Raw genomic sequence first — 13,252 nt, forward strand, 5'->3', positions numbered from 1 at the left:
GAACTTAGGCGTAGTAAACGTGCTAGAACCTCAAAATCTTTTGGTCCAGATTTTCTAACATATTTGTTAGAAAATGAGCCTTTAACTTTTAAAGAGGCTATGTCCAGTCCTGAAGCTCCTTTATGGAAAGAAGCTGTCAACAGTGAAGTTGAATCCATCTTGCAAAATCACACTTGGGAACTAGTGGACTTACCACCAGGTTGTAAACCTCTTGGATATAAATGGATTTTCAAAAGGAAAATGAAAGCGGATGGATCAATTGACAAATACAAGGCAAGACTTGTAGTCAAAGGATTTAGACAAAAAGAAGGTCTTGATTACTTTGACATGTACTCACCGGTTACTAGAATAACATCCATAAGAATGCTAATTGCCATTGCATCTCTATATAATCTAGAAATTCATCAAATGGATGTTAAGACCGCTTTCTTAAATGGTGAGTTAAATGAAGAAATTTACATGGAACAACCAGAAGGGTTTTCTGTTCCAGGGAAAGAAAAGAAAGTGTGTAAATTGGTTAAATCATTATATGGTTTAAAACAAGCGCCAAAGCAATGGCATGAGAAATTTGACAAGGCAATGATGTCAAATGGATTTAAAATTAATGAGTGTGACAAATGTGTTTACATTAAAAACACAGACAAAGGTTATGTTATTGTATGTCTCTATGTAGATGATTTGCTCATCATTGGTAGTAATAATGATATGATTAAAACTACTAAGAAAATGTTGAATAAACATTTTGACATGAAGGACATGGACATTGCTGATGTAATTCTTGATATGAAAATTACCAAAACATCAGAAGGATATGCTTTGTCACAATCTCATTACATTGAGAAAATACTTGACAAATTCAGCAAAGATGATGATCATCTTGCTAGAACTCCTGTAGATGTTAATTTGTATCTTTCTAAAAATGTACAGGAAAGTATTTCTCAATTAGAGTATGCCCAAATTATTGGAAGCTTAATGTACTTGATGAACTGCACCCGCCCAGATATGGCTTATGCAGTAAGTAAATTAAGTAGATATACGAGTAATCCGGGAGTAGAACACTGGAAAGCAATGATAAGGGTTCTAAGATATCTTCGATTTACTCGTAACATTGGGCTTAACTATACTAGATATCCAGCAGTACTTGAAGGATACTGTGATGCAAATTGGATATCGGATACTAGTGACTCGAAGTCCACCAGTGGGTATGTCTTTACTCTTGGTGGGGCGGCTGTATCTTGGAAATCTTCCAAACAGACTTGTATTGCTAGGTCTACTATGGAATCTGAATTCATAGCCTTAGACAAAGCAGGGGAAGAGGCAGAATGGCTTCGCCACTTCCTTGAAGATATTCCAATTTGGCCAAAACCGGTGCCTGCTATATGCATACATTGTGATAGTCAATCAGCAATAGGTAGAGCACAGAGTCATATGTATAACGGTAAGTCTCGACACATTCGTCGTCGACATAATACCGTAAGACAACTACTCTCTAATGGAATTATTTCCATAGAATATGTTAAGTCTAAAGACAACATAGCGGATCCACTAACCAAAGGGTTAGCAAGAGAGTTAGTTGAAAATTCATCGAGGGGAATGGGACTTAAGCCTATTAAATAAGAGTTACCACAACGGCAACCCAACCTAGTTGACTGGAGATCCCAAGATCTAGGTTCAAAGGGACAACCGAGTTGTGATTGACTCAGAAGGATCACTGTGGAGTCCAACTCCTACCCATTTCTATGATGAAATAAGTGATGTCTGCAGCGATTTAGGTTAAGTAATACTTTTAATGATTCTTATATCTAGGTAAACCTAGTTGAGTATGGCAGGATACTTTTCATAAGAATCACCTATGTGAGTGTGAACTGGGCCGGTTCTATAAGATTTGTGAAGGGCTACAAGTCTTTAGAGCACTCATGAAAGACCAGGTTGTTCAGGGCCAAAATGAACACAATAGTGAGAACTAAACTGTGTCTGGGAATATACTGTGTGGGTTCTATTGTCTTGGTTTACACAAACGGCTGAACAGTTCAAGACATCATGTTCACTGGTTAACTAGTAAATCCGATAGTGTCTCACAAGGGAAGGTTCAAAGCCAAAAGCTACCTATCCTTTTCAGAATATTTTCAATTTCTGTACTCTCTGATTAGATCATGTTGTTGCATTTTCTCTCCGTCAAATTCCATTCATGTGGGGGATTGTTGGAAAATTGGTTTAATATAGGCATATTTTAATTAGCTCAAAATTGAGTGGGCCCCAAACGTCTTTTGGGGTAGGTCCGAAGAGGTGACGTGTTCCTTGCCATGTGACAAGTCACACGGTGAAGACGGAACGTCAAAACCATTTATGAGTGAATGAGAAGTTGACGTCGTTTTCGAGTTTAACATTAATTTTTTAGATAAAATTCCTTTGAATTTTTTCAATAAAAATTATTGTGGGAATTTAATTTAAATTCTAAATTCAAATTTTGGGTTCCTGAGTGGTTTCCTAAAATTTGTAATTGTGGGAATTTAATTTAATTCTAAATTCAAATTTTTGGATTCCTAAGTGGTTTCCTAAAATTTGTACCTCTTACTTTATTTATTAAATTATTAAATTTGTTTAATATATATATATTCAATAATTTAATATATATATATATATTCAAAATAATTTATTTAATAAAGGTGAAACAGATTTTTATATTCCAAACAGTTTAGTATTTTGTGCTTTGGCTACTTGTCAAATTATTTGGAAAGGAAACTGTTCCTGTACAAACGGTCCAAATTGTTTGACTTAAGGAGTGCACCTGTTCATTTGGATTAAATCTGTTCAAAACAGTTGGGCAACACTTTTTGCACCTTTTCGGGTCTATTATAATTGCCTATAAATATTTGGTATTTCCAACAGTTTTGGGGATGGAAAAAACAGTCTCAAATTTCGTCTTTTTGCTATCAAAATTTCTTTTAGTGCATTATTCTTCATTTTAGATTTAAGAATAAATTTTCAGAGAGATAGAACATAGGTTTGGTTCGTCGAACAAATTTATTTGAAGTGCTTCTATAAATTTGTGAAGATCATTGTATCCTGGGAGATAGACGCCATTCAACCGTAAGCACCGTAGCGGGGCGAATCTGTCTTAAGGACAGAGTGTCACACACTCGACTTGGTCTTAATTTTATTTGGGTTCGATAAATAAATCTGGTATGTTTTTTATTTGTTTTGTTTGAATTTATTTCAAGTTGTTTATATACACAGAAGATTGGTCCTACAATAAATTAAACCAAATTCACAGAATTAAATATTTGAAATAGTTATTAATAATACTACATCTTCTTCTTACTTGCTTGAGTCTTCAAATTTATGGCATGGTAGACTAAGACATGTTAATTATGGATCTTTGCGTAGATTAATTAATATGGAATGTTTACCTAAATTTGACATTGATTCAAATCATAAATGTGAAATTTGTGTTGAGGCAAAATTATCTAGAACTCTTTTTCATTCAATTGAGAGAAGTACGGAACCACTTGAATTAATTCATAGTGACATTTGTGATTTTAAATCAATTCAAACCAGAGGTGGAAAAAAGTATGTAATCACTTTTAGTAGTCTCAATCATTATTGATATATATATATATATATATTTATGATCTTTGTATAAGATTTGGTTTGCCTATATAAAAACAGTTTTTTGTCTTTACTTGCAGACATAACCGGGATGAAAAGTTACAACTTTTCGAATTATATTTATGGAGAAACTCAGATTCTTTTGATTTTTGGTTTGTCTATTGACAAATATTTGGTCTCTTTTCTGACTTTAATCCATTGGAATGGCTTTACCTTTAATGAGATCTTTAACTGTTTTAAGTCAGATTAATAATTTTATTTGATTAACTTAAGACATGTTTAGTTTTTCTTGTTTTTTAAAACCAAGCATATGGTATATATGGTGCCTGATGCATTATACAAATGTAGAGATGTCATTTACATGTGCATATTAATTTGTAGTAATTCTAATTAATTAGCAATGAGTCTTATGGTGTTATATGTTGCCTTGAAATCTTTTATGGAAAAAGTAAAATAAGTGATGTCTGCAGCGTTTGAGGTTAAGTAAAATTTTAATGATTCTTATATCTAGGTAAACCTAGTGGAGTATGGCAGGATACTTTTCATAAGAATCACCTTTTGGTGAGTTTTGTAAAGAACATGGAATAATTCATCAAACCACTGCTCCTTACTCACCTCAGCAAAATGGAATTACTGAAAGGAAAAATAGGACTTTAAAAGAAATGATGAATGCCATGTTAATTAGTTCTGGATTACCTCAGAACTTGTGGGGGGAAGCAATACTTTATGTCTTAAGATTGTTAGAAAAATTAGTCCCAAACTATATGGAAAATATAATTTAAAATTATGCAAACGATTTTTGGGCAAACCCAAAACTGAAATAAATCGATACAATAACGTGATAAAACTAAATAGATAAAACCTGATCGAGTCGAGTGTGTGAGACTCTCTCCTTAAGACAGATTCGTCCTCCCACCGGTGCTTAGGATTCAATGGACGTCTATCTCCCAGGATAAAACGATCAATGTCTTGCACTAGCAACACTACTATTGCAAGTCTAGCGAACTTCGATGTGTATGTACTCTCTTTATAGGAAAATTAGACTCAGGAAATATGAAGAATAAATTCAAAGTGAAGAAGAAAAATGACAATTCTCTTCTCAAAATGAAGTGAGGGAGATGGAATATAAAGACTTCTATGTGACTCTTCAGAACGGTTATGATCCTTCAAAAGGACACACCTTTTCATCTCAAGAGATACAACCATTGGAGTAAATTTAAATTCAAATTTTCCAACAGGCGGGTCGTGGCTGGTGGTAGCAGGTGGGTGGTGAGTGGTGGTGGCAGGTTGTGGTGGAGGGTGGGTGGTGGGTGGTGATAGCAGAAGACGGTGGTGGAAAATGGTGACGGGTGATGGCTACTGTTGGGTGATAAAAAAAAAAAAAACTGAAATCAAAATGGAAACACATTTTTTGTGTTTTCATTTTTTGTCCAAATTTATAAACTGAGACCACTGATTTATAAATCAAAAATTTTACCAAACGAATTTTTATTTGAATTTTTAAAATTTTTATAAATATAAACAAATACTGAAAATATAAATGTTACCCAACGACACCTTATTATTTAATTTGCATTACGGTTATAGAGCTTCATTTGTGTTGGGAGTACCTTTGAGTACAAGTCGTTCATTAGTATTTTAATTTAAGAGAGATGATGATATTAATTTAAGAGAGATGATGATATTATTTATAATAAAAATAAAAAATAAATAAACAAAGTTTGACTCTTGTATAAATAAATTTTGCGTTTTAATTTTATAATTTTAAACTATGTTTTCAATCTATATCATCTTATCAATTTCTGTTAATTAAAATTAATAAAAAAAAATGTGTTTTAATTACAAATCAATAGATGTATGAAAAATGTTTAAAATATCCTTTTCTTATTATTTTCAGTTGAATTTAATGATTAAAATGTTATTTTTCATCAATTTACTTAATGAAAATAGGTTGGTGGTTTGATTGAAAATAAATCCAAAATTAAACCTATTTTAATAATTGACTTTTTTTTTTTACGGAAAAAAAAGGATTAACTTTCTTTTAATGATTTTTTTTTTTTTTTGACTGAAATCTTATGTTTCAACAGATAGACAAGTCAGTTTTTAATTTTTTAATTTTGTTAAGTCATATTATTTTTTAATTTTTTTGCATTTTTTTTAAAAGTAAAAAAAATTAGACTTTTAACCTACTCCTCAAAATAGGTTAAAAGGTTAAATCTAGGTTTTTTTTTTTATTGGTAATTTCTTTTATTATTTTTGATAAATTACTATTATACCCTTTAAGGTTGGCTTAAAATACAAATCACCCCTGTAGTTTGAAAAATTACCTTCCATCACTGAGATTTATAATTTCAAAATAAATAAATCATTTTATTAATAAATTATCGAGTCAATTAATAATTTTTAATGATATAACAAATATATTTCAATTAATAATTCATATAATTTTATTATTGTATGAGAAAGAAATTAAGAATTTCATTCTTTTAAATAATTTTGTTAAATAAAAAATTCTAAGAATAAAATATTTATAATTTTTTAAATCAAGCAATTCATATTTTAAAAATTGTGTTTGTAATTTACCCTATTAATTTTATTCATACAATGAATCTAAACTTGTGAGCTTAATAGCTTATATGTATTTTCTACAAAATTTAAGTGAGATTAGTGTAATTTTAAATTTATATTAAAAAAATAAAATTTTGAGAGAAGGGTCTCTCGCACACTTTTCCTTCTTTCACACGTTCTGCTGCTGCTTCTTCTTCTTCTTCTTCTTCTTCTTCTTATCTCTCTCCTGACTCTCTGGAATTTCATAATCATTACCTCTTTGAATCCATTGATATATATATATATACACACAGAGCTATATATATACAATCATCTTCATCTCATATTGGCCTTGAATTCCCTAAATTGGATCGCTCGTTTCGATTATTTTGATCCGACTCTGATCCCAAAACAACAATCTGAATTTCGAAACTTTATCTCATTACATATTCCAATTCGTGTTCTCTAAACTCTGCGTGTTTTCTAATCTGCTCAGAGAATGCCCCAAGACTCCTCGTCCGAACCAGACCTGGACGATCCTGTAGCCGAGTTCGTCGAGTCCGACCCTTCTGGTCGATATGGCCGGGTCAGTATATACAAACCCTAGTGTTTAGTTTGATATTTTGAGTCATTTACATTCATGTTTTTGTTTTTTTCTCAATCTAAGTCCATTTTCTGATTCAATTTGCAGTATAAAGAGGTCCTAGGAAAAGGGGCATTCAAAAAGGTGTATCCTTATGAGGGTTTTTGTTTTTTGTTTTGGTTTTTGTGATTTTTGTTTTGCTGTGGCATAGTTTGGATTTGAAAATTTGCTTTATTGTCTCTCCTTGATGAACATTGTGGGAATTTAGATACAGGGCATTTGATGAATTGGAAGGAATTGAAGTGGCTTGGAATCAAGTTAGGGTTGCAGATCTTTTACGGAATTCCGAGGACTTGGAACGATTGTATTCGGAAGTTCATTTGCTTAAGACTCTTAAACATAAGAACATTATTAAGTTTTACAATTCATGGGTTGATGCCAAAAATAAGAATATCAACTTCATTACTGAGATTTTCACTTCTGGGACATTGAGACAGTATGTTCTCTCATTCTAAAACATTGTACTGTTTGGTTGTGTTTTTGTTTTCTGTTTTCTTGGTAGGGATAGTTGTTTTTAGAAAAAATTTCTGACAATATCCCACTTTCTAGAAGACATGAAAAAGTTGTTTGGGCTTTGGATTTTTTGAACTGTTTTTGTGCAAAAATAAAAACTATGAGTGTTTTCAAACTTCTCATTGTTTTGTTCTCAAAACATGAAGAATGAAAACGAGGAAAACAAAAACGCAACCAAACAGGGCTATGAAATTCTATTTCCATCTTGGTCTTGTAACGATTAATCTTTTCTTTTTCTTTTTTGTCTTCCTTTTTCTAATATGTTTGTATAGATATCGTAAGAAACATAAGCATGTTGATTTGAGAGCACTAAAGAAATGGTCTAGGCAGATATTAGATGGCCTTTTTTATCTTCACAGTCATGACCCACCTGTCATCCATCGGGACCTAAAGTGTGACAATATTTTTGTCAATGGAAACCAAGGTGAGGTGAAGATTGGAGACTTAGGACTCGCAACCATTCTTCGCCAGGCACGTTCTGCTCACAGCGTCATCGGTGAGGACTTCTTTGTTCCTTTCTTTTGTGGTGTTGAATTTATCACTTAGTCTTCTCCATTGGATGTAATGATGTAGTGTTGTTGTGATATTAGGTACTCCTGAGTTTATGGCACCGGAGCTTTATGAGGAGGAATACAACGAGCTTGTAGATATTTATGCCTTTGGTATGTGCTTGCTCGAGTTGGTGACCTTCGAGTACCCATATGTTGAATGCGTGAATGCTGCTCAGATATACAAGAAAGTCACATCAGTAAGGCGTTTGTGATTTTTTTGTCCATTACTTTCCCATTCCATGATATCCTCTCTCATTGTTGAGTTCCTAAATTTGTCGTGGAATTTTACATTTGTCACACTTGCTAAGTTTTAAGGTATGGAATCCTGATAAAAATCTTTGGATAAAATGCCTATGTGGATGCTAGTTCTCTTTGTTGAAGCATAGAATATGGTATTTTCCGTTATGTAAATCTTCATTACTAATAATAAAAAAACATCATATGCTAGAGCACTCTTTCACTAATTATTTGCTTGACTATTGGCCATTGGGATGCTCTTGTCCTATCAAAATTCTACATTTGGTAAATGAAGGCCTATATGTTTGATGCAATGATTTATATATGCTTGATATGTTACATGGACTCGGGTACAGGTTTCGGGTGCGGATATGTATGTAGAGATTGGACTCATAAAACCATAAATTTAAAGGTATGCGGGCTCTGTAAAAAAATGTCTTATTTTTATATTTTTAATCAAGCATGTAAGATAAAATGGTATTATATGTAACTTAAAATGTCAAAAGACATTTATGACAATTATACAACAATATATACATATAATAATAGTTATATTAGAAGTGTCCGTTGAAAAGTATCTGACACATATCCCATACCCTTATTCGAGTGTCGGGTGTCCGACACAGGTGTTTGATTTGTTTTGAAGAGTCCGTGTAATATAGACTATCCTTCATAAAAAAAATGTAGGTTGTATTAATAAAAAATTCATTTTTGCTTCGATACTTTTTGACTGGAATTAAGGGAACAACTATCCGCCCCAGCACTAGGTGCAATTTCGAGTCACGGGAATCAACCTCTAAAAAAGTAGGGGTAAATTGTCTACCATTTATCTCTCCCAGGTCCTAGTGTAAGTGGTTTTCTTGTGAACTGGGTTCGACTATGACTTCTTGATTGGTTGGATGCTGTTGGATTTATTTAAATGACCAAAACCATCTGAATTCAGTATTGTGGTAAAATTGGAAGTTGGTAAGATGCTAAGAAGCACGAACACGTCTAAGAAGGTGGCGTATCTGTGTCATGTCCGTGTCATGTCCGTGTCGGACACTAATACTCTTAGGACACGTGTCCAATACTCTTCAAAATGTGTCTTATTTTTTAAATTTTATTAATGATCCAAACACTCTTTGGACACTTGGAGGACACACATGCCAATCGCTTAGACACGCGTATCTATCAATTAGACACATGTGAAACTAATTATAAGTTTGAACAAAATAACTTAAAGATACAATAATAAAACAGAACCCATATAAATTTATAGAAATTAGTGTCATATTGCATTTTTATCTTTGAATGATATATTTATATATATAACATATAATAAATATATAAAATTATACATTTCATGTGTGTCCCCCACGTGTCGTGTTTTGCATATTTTGAAAATTAGCGTGTCAGTGTGTCCGTGCAGTATCCGTGTCGTGTCACGTGTTCATGTCCATGCTTCTTAGGTCAGACGTCATACCTTCTTAACTAGTTTACTTCAGTAGAAGTGATTGGGACAATCTGAGTCTTTGGCTTGATTGAACAACATAGAATTGGTAAAAATGGGGCAAATTTAGTATTAAAAGAACTAAGGATTGGTTGATGGATGACCCAATATATGCAACTCAACCCAAGCATATACCTGATGCATTTAGCTATTCCATATTTTTGTAGTTGCAGTCCTCATATGGCATATAGGTGGTACTCATGATGATATAATTCATATTTGTGTCCCCTGTTGTAGAGCACAACCTACGTTGAGTCAACCCATGAATGACTTTTAGTTAATTTCTAAGTTCAAGAATTTATTAGCAAACCAATTTTTTGCTTCAGTTGAAATGATTTAAACCAGTAATCAAATAGGATTACTTCATACATTATTGGGGTCTGAGTGATCAATGAGTAGATGAACTTCACATCTCTAGTAATTTTATTTTTTTCTGAAAATTGTTGTGGTACGTGTATTTGGTTCCTTGCTGCACTTTTGTCTGTGTTCTTGTGTGTAATTCTAATTAATCTTCTCTTGTTTTTATAAATGTATATATATAATAATTGAATTGGCTGTAAAACAAATAGATTTAATAGCGTGTTATAGCTGGCACGAAACCTAAACTATCAGCCCCAGCATTTGTTTCGCTGGCTGGACTTCAGGCGAACTACTGACCTTGGTTGTTAACTTCCAACTTGCAAGCAAATTGTTGTTCTGCTTGGAGTTGAGTATTAGAGAAATGAGAATAATGGAAAAGATTTTTAGTGTTGGTTTTATTCAGTTGGAATTTGGGCGAACTACTGACCTTGGTTGTTAACTTCCAACTTGCAAGCAAATTGTTGGTTCTGCTTGGAGTTGAGTATTAGAGAAATGAGAATAATGGAAAAGATTTTGAGTGTTAGTTTTATTCAGTTGGAATTTGGGCTTGGTGTAGCATTTATTGTACAAGTAATACTTCTTATTTTTTATTTTTTTATTTTATGTTCTTCTCCTTTTTTAGCTCATTCTATTTAAATTAGTGTAGCCAACATCATGTGGCTGGTGCAAATGCTTTGTGGTGTTGAGTGGAGTTGAGTAAAGCTTGTTAAATATCGCCAATGAGATATCCTTTGTACTGTTGGAGTAAAAAAAATTTAATTATGCTTGTCTTTTTTTCGCCAAAGGGAATCAAGCCAGCATCATTGGCAAAAGTAAAGGATCCTGGAGTCAAAGCATTTATTGAAAAATGTATTGGAAAAGTCTCTCTCCGATTGCCTGCAAGGGAACTTCTAATGGATCCTTTTCTCCAGTCAGATGAAGATATTGAAATGATAGGCCGATCCTTACCATTCAATCCTAATGCAGCAGGTAAACTTTGGAAAAATCATTTACAATTTCTGTTGTCCCCCTAGCTTCTGACACAACAAATTGACAGATTCCAAGGACTCTGTTATTGAGGGCAGTCTCAGTCGAGACTTCATGGTGCAGGGTCAAAGGAAGGACCTGAACACTATATTTCTGAAACTAAGAATAGCTGATTCCACAGGTTGTTAATTATCTCTGTTGCTTTCAGTCTTTGTAATTTTTGTTTCAAGAGAATGCTATGCTTATTAGCATTCATAAATCTTGCTATTGAAACCTTTCCTTGTGTTCCCAGGTCATATTCGGAATATACATTTCCCATTTGATACTGAGGTTGATACAGCACTCATTGTTGCTAGTGAAATGGTTGAGGAGCTGGACCTGACAGATCACGATGTATCAGTTATTGCTGCGATGATTGACTCTGAAATTCGTGCATATATTCCAGATTGGACACCCACAGAGCTTTCTGGAGTTAATGTCGATAGTGAAGTTGCAATTTCTGATAGCTCCGCCTTTGAAGGTAAGGATGTTACTTCTCCGTCCACAGATGGTTCTGCTCGTTCTACTGGTAGTCTTGTGTTGGAACGATTGCCCTCAGGTCGGAAGTACTGGTCAGACTCACCCAAAACAGTAGGTGGAAACTCTCCAGTTATGCCTGGCCCTTCAAACCCGTCTCTGGAAGATTCATTGACCCCTAGAGATAGCTTGACTGAAGAAAATGAGCAATGTCATGGTAGCCTGAAAGCTGGGGATTCAAATGATGCTGCTTCACTTGAACAGCTGAAGGATGAGCACATGGTTAATATGAAAAAGAAACAAGCCGGTGTGTCCACTGATTCACAATTCGATCCATGCAATGGATCACGCAAATTGGGGGATAACAATGAAACCCTAAGTGATATTGATTCAGATGGTGCCAGAATCATTGCAAAGAAACTTGAGCATCTGTTGTTTGAGCAGCAAAAGGAGCTAGATCAACTAAAGATGAAGAATGAATTGGCTGTATCAGATCTCATGAAGGAACTTCCTCTAGAAACTCGTCACAAAGTTTTCAGCTTTTGTAACCTAAAGATTTCCGACTACAAATTCTGTTGTCAAATGCAATGTTCTACGGGGAATTCTTCAAATTAAGGGTCTAATTCGCAGATATGAGTGCTTCTGTATTACATTTCCAACTCAACTGTGGAATATAACTTGGATAAAACAGGAGTCCATGGCTGAAAAACGTATATATCTTCAGAGAGAGGTTGAATGCTGTGAAGGGAAACACCAAATCTGGCATGGGTATTGCAGCAAGTTTGGGAGACACGGTGCAGGTTATAGCTTGTGAAATTTTTTATGCTTGTGGAAATCTTCTTTATAAAATCATTCTTGAAGATCCAGCACGATCTTTCTTTCCCGTAAGGTAGAAGATTACATGATGCCACTGAGGTGAGACATTGGCTCAATACCATTGATGTCATATACGTTTTGCCAATGCCTAATGCATATTTTACATGTCATCCATACAAAAGTTTAATATGCTTGTAGTTTTCTATAGTTGGTACAAGTCATCAAATTTTCATGGATTGTATATTTGTACATATGGTTTATAGTCCATGTATTAGCAACAAGAAAGGTTGATTGCCTTCAAAATGTGCCTGCTGAGATGAACCTTAATTATATCTTTCAGTTTTATGGATTTCATGTTTGCGGCCTTGAAGGAGCATGTATTAACTGCCCTCGATTTTGATCCCCATTTTATCTGGTCCATAAGGATGAAATCTATTGTTTGGTGTGCTTTATTATGTTCTTTGTATTAAAGAAGGTTTGTTACTTTTGAAAAATAAAGAAGTATTGTAGAAGTTGAAGGGTTATTACCCATCTATTAGTTTTCATGTGTTCTTTGTTCTGCCATTGCAGTTGAAATTTAGTATTCATGATAGTTTTTTTCATGAGGTTTGATATTAGTTATCATGTGGACAACTTTTGGAGTAATCATCCTTTTGTTTGGGTGAAGGAGGATATATTGCTCCCCCCTACATGACTGCTTCAAAAAGGGGGATCTATTCCCCCCCATACGTCATGTTGAAGAAGCAATCATTCTTACTTCCACTTCTTCATTAAAATCCTTAGGCCATGTTTGGTTCAAGGATAGGATTAGGTGTCCCGGGATAGGTCATCCCTAGTAAGGTAGTTTAGTCATTTTTTGATAAAATCCATTTTCCTGGATGAGTTGTCCCACCCCTCACCTTGAACAAAATAATCTCACGTATGCAGGATAAAAGAGCCTCTTAGAAATTTCTCAATTTTTGCGAATGCTCTAACCTTTTTTCAGCAATCTGTTTTACGAAT

General features: G+C 33.8%; 1 protein-coding gene across 1 annotated transcript; it reads left to right on the plus strand.

The window, feature by feature from the left end:
* Positions 1 to 6,269: 6,269 nt before the first annotated feature.
* On the plus strand, positions 6,270 to 12,620 carry WNK3 (WNK family serine/threonine-protein kinase 3). Its single transcript, XM_028234094.2, has 8 exons — positions 6,270 to 6,742; positions 6,848 to 6,885; positions 7,008 to 7,235; positions 7,585 to 7,808; positions 7,903 to 8,060; positions 10,738 to 10,921; positions 10,989 to 11,099; positions 11,211 to 12,620. The coding sequence occupies exons 1-8, from the start codon at positions 6,656 to 6,658 to the stop codon at positions 12,047 to 12,049; spliced, it is 1,869 nt and encodes a 622-aa protein (XP_028089895.1). The 5' UTR covers positions 6,270 to 6,655; the 3' UTR covers positions 12,050 to 12,620.
* Positions 12,621 to 13,252: the final 632 nt, after the last annotated feature.

The sequence above is a fragment of the Camellia sinensis genome, chromosome 4 (assembly GCF_055761805.1).
Source record: "Camellia sinensis isolate YWXY chromosome 4, ASM5576180v1, whole genome shotgun sequence".
NCBI classification, from domain to species: Eukaryota; Viridiplantae; Streptophyta; class Magnoliopsida; order Ericales; family Theaceae; genus Camellia; species Camellia sinensis.

Excerpts from the sequence above, each read along its gene's own strand:
- WNK3 (XM_028234094.2), top strand. The coding sequence starts at position 6,656 with ATGCCCCAAGACTCCTCGTCCGAACCAGACCTGGACGATCCTGTAGCC. Across the intron at positions 7,236-7,584 it reads ACTTCTGGGACATTGAGACA|ATATCGTAAGAAACATAAGC; the intron begins GTATGTTCTCTC and ends ATGTTTGTATAG. Across the intron at positions 8,061-10,737 it reads TATACAAGAAAGTCACATCA|GGAATCAAGCCAGCATCATT; the intron begins GTAAGGCGTTTG and ends TTTTCGCCAAAG.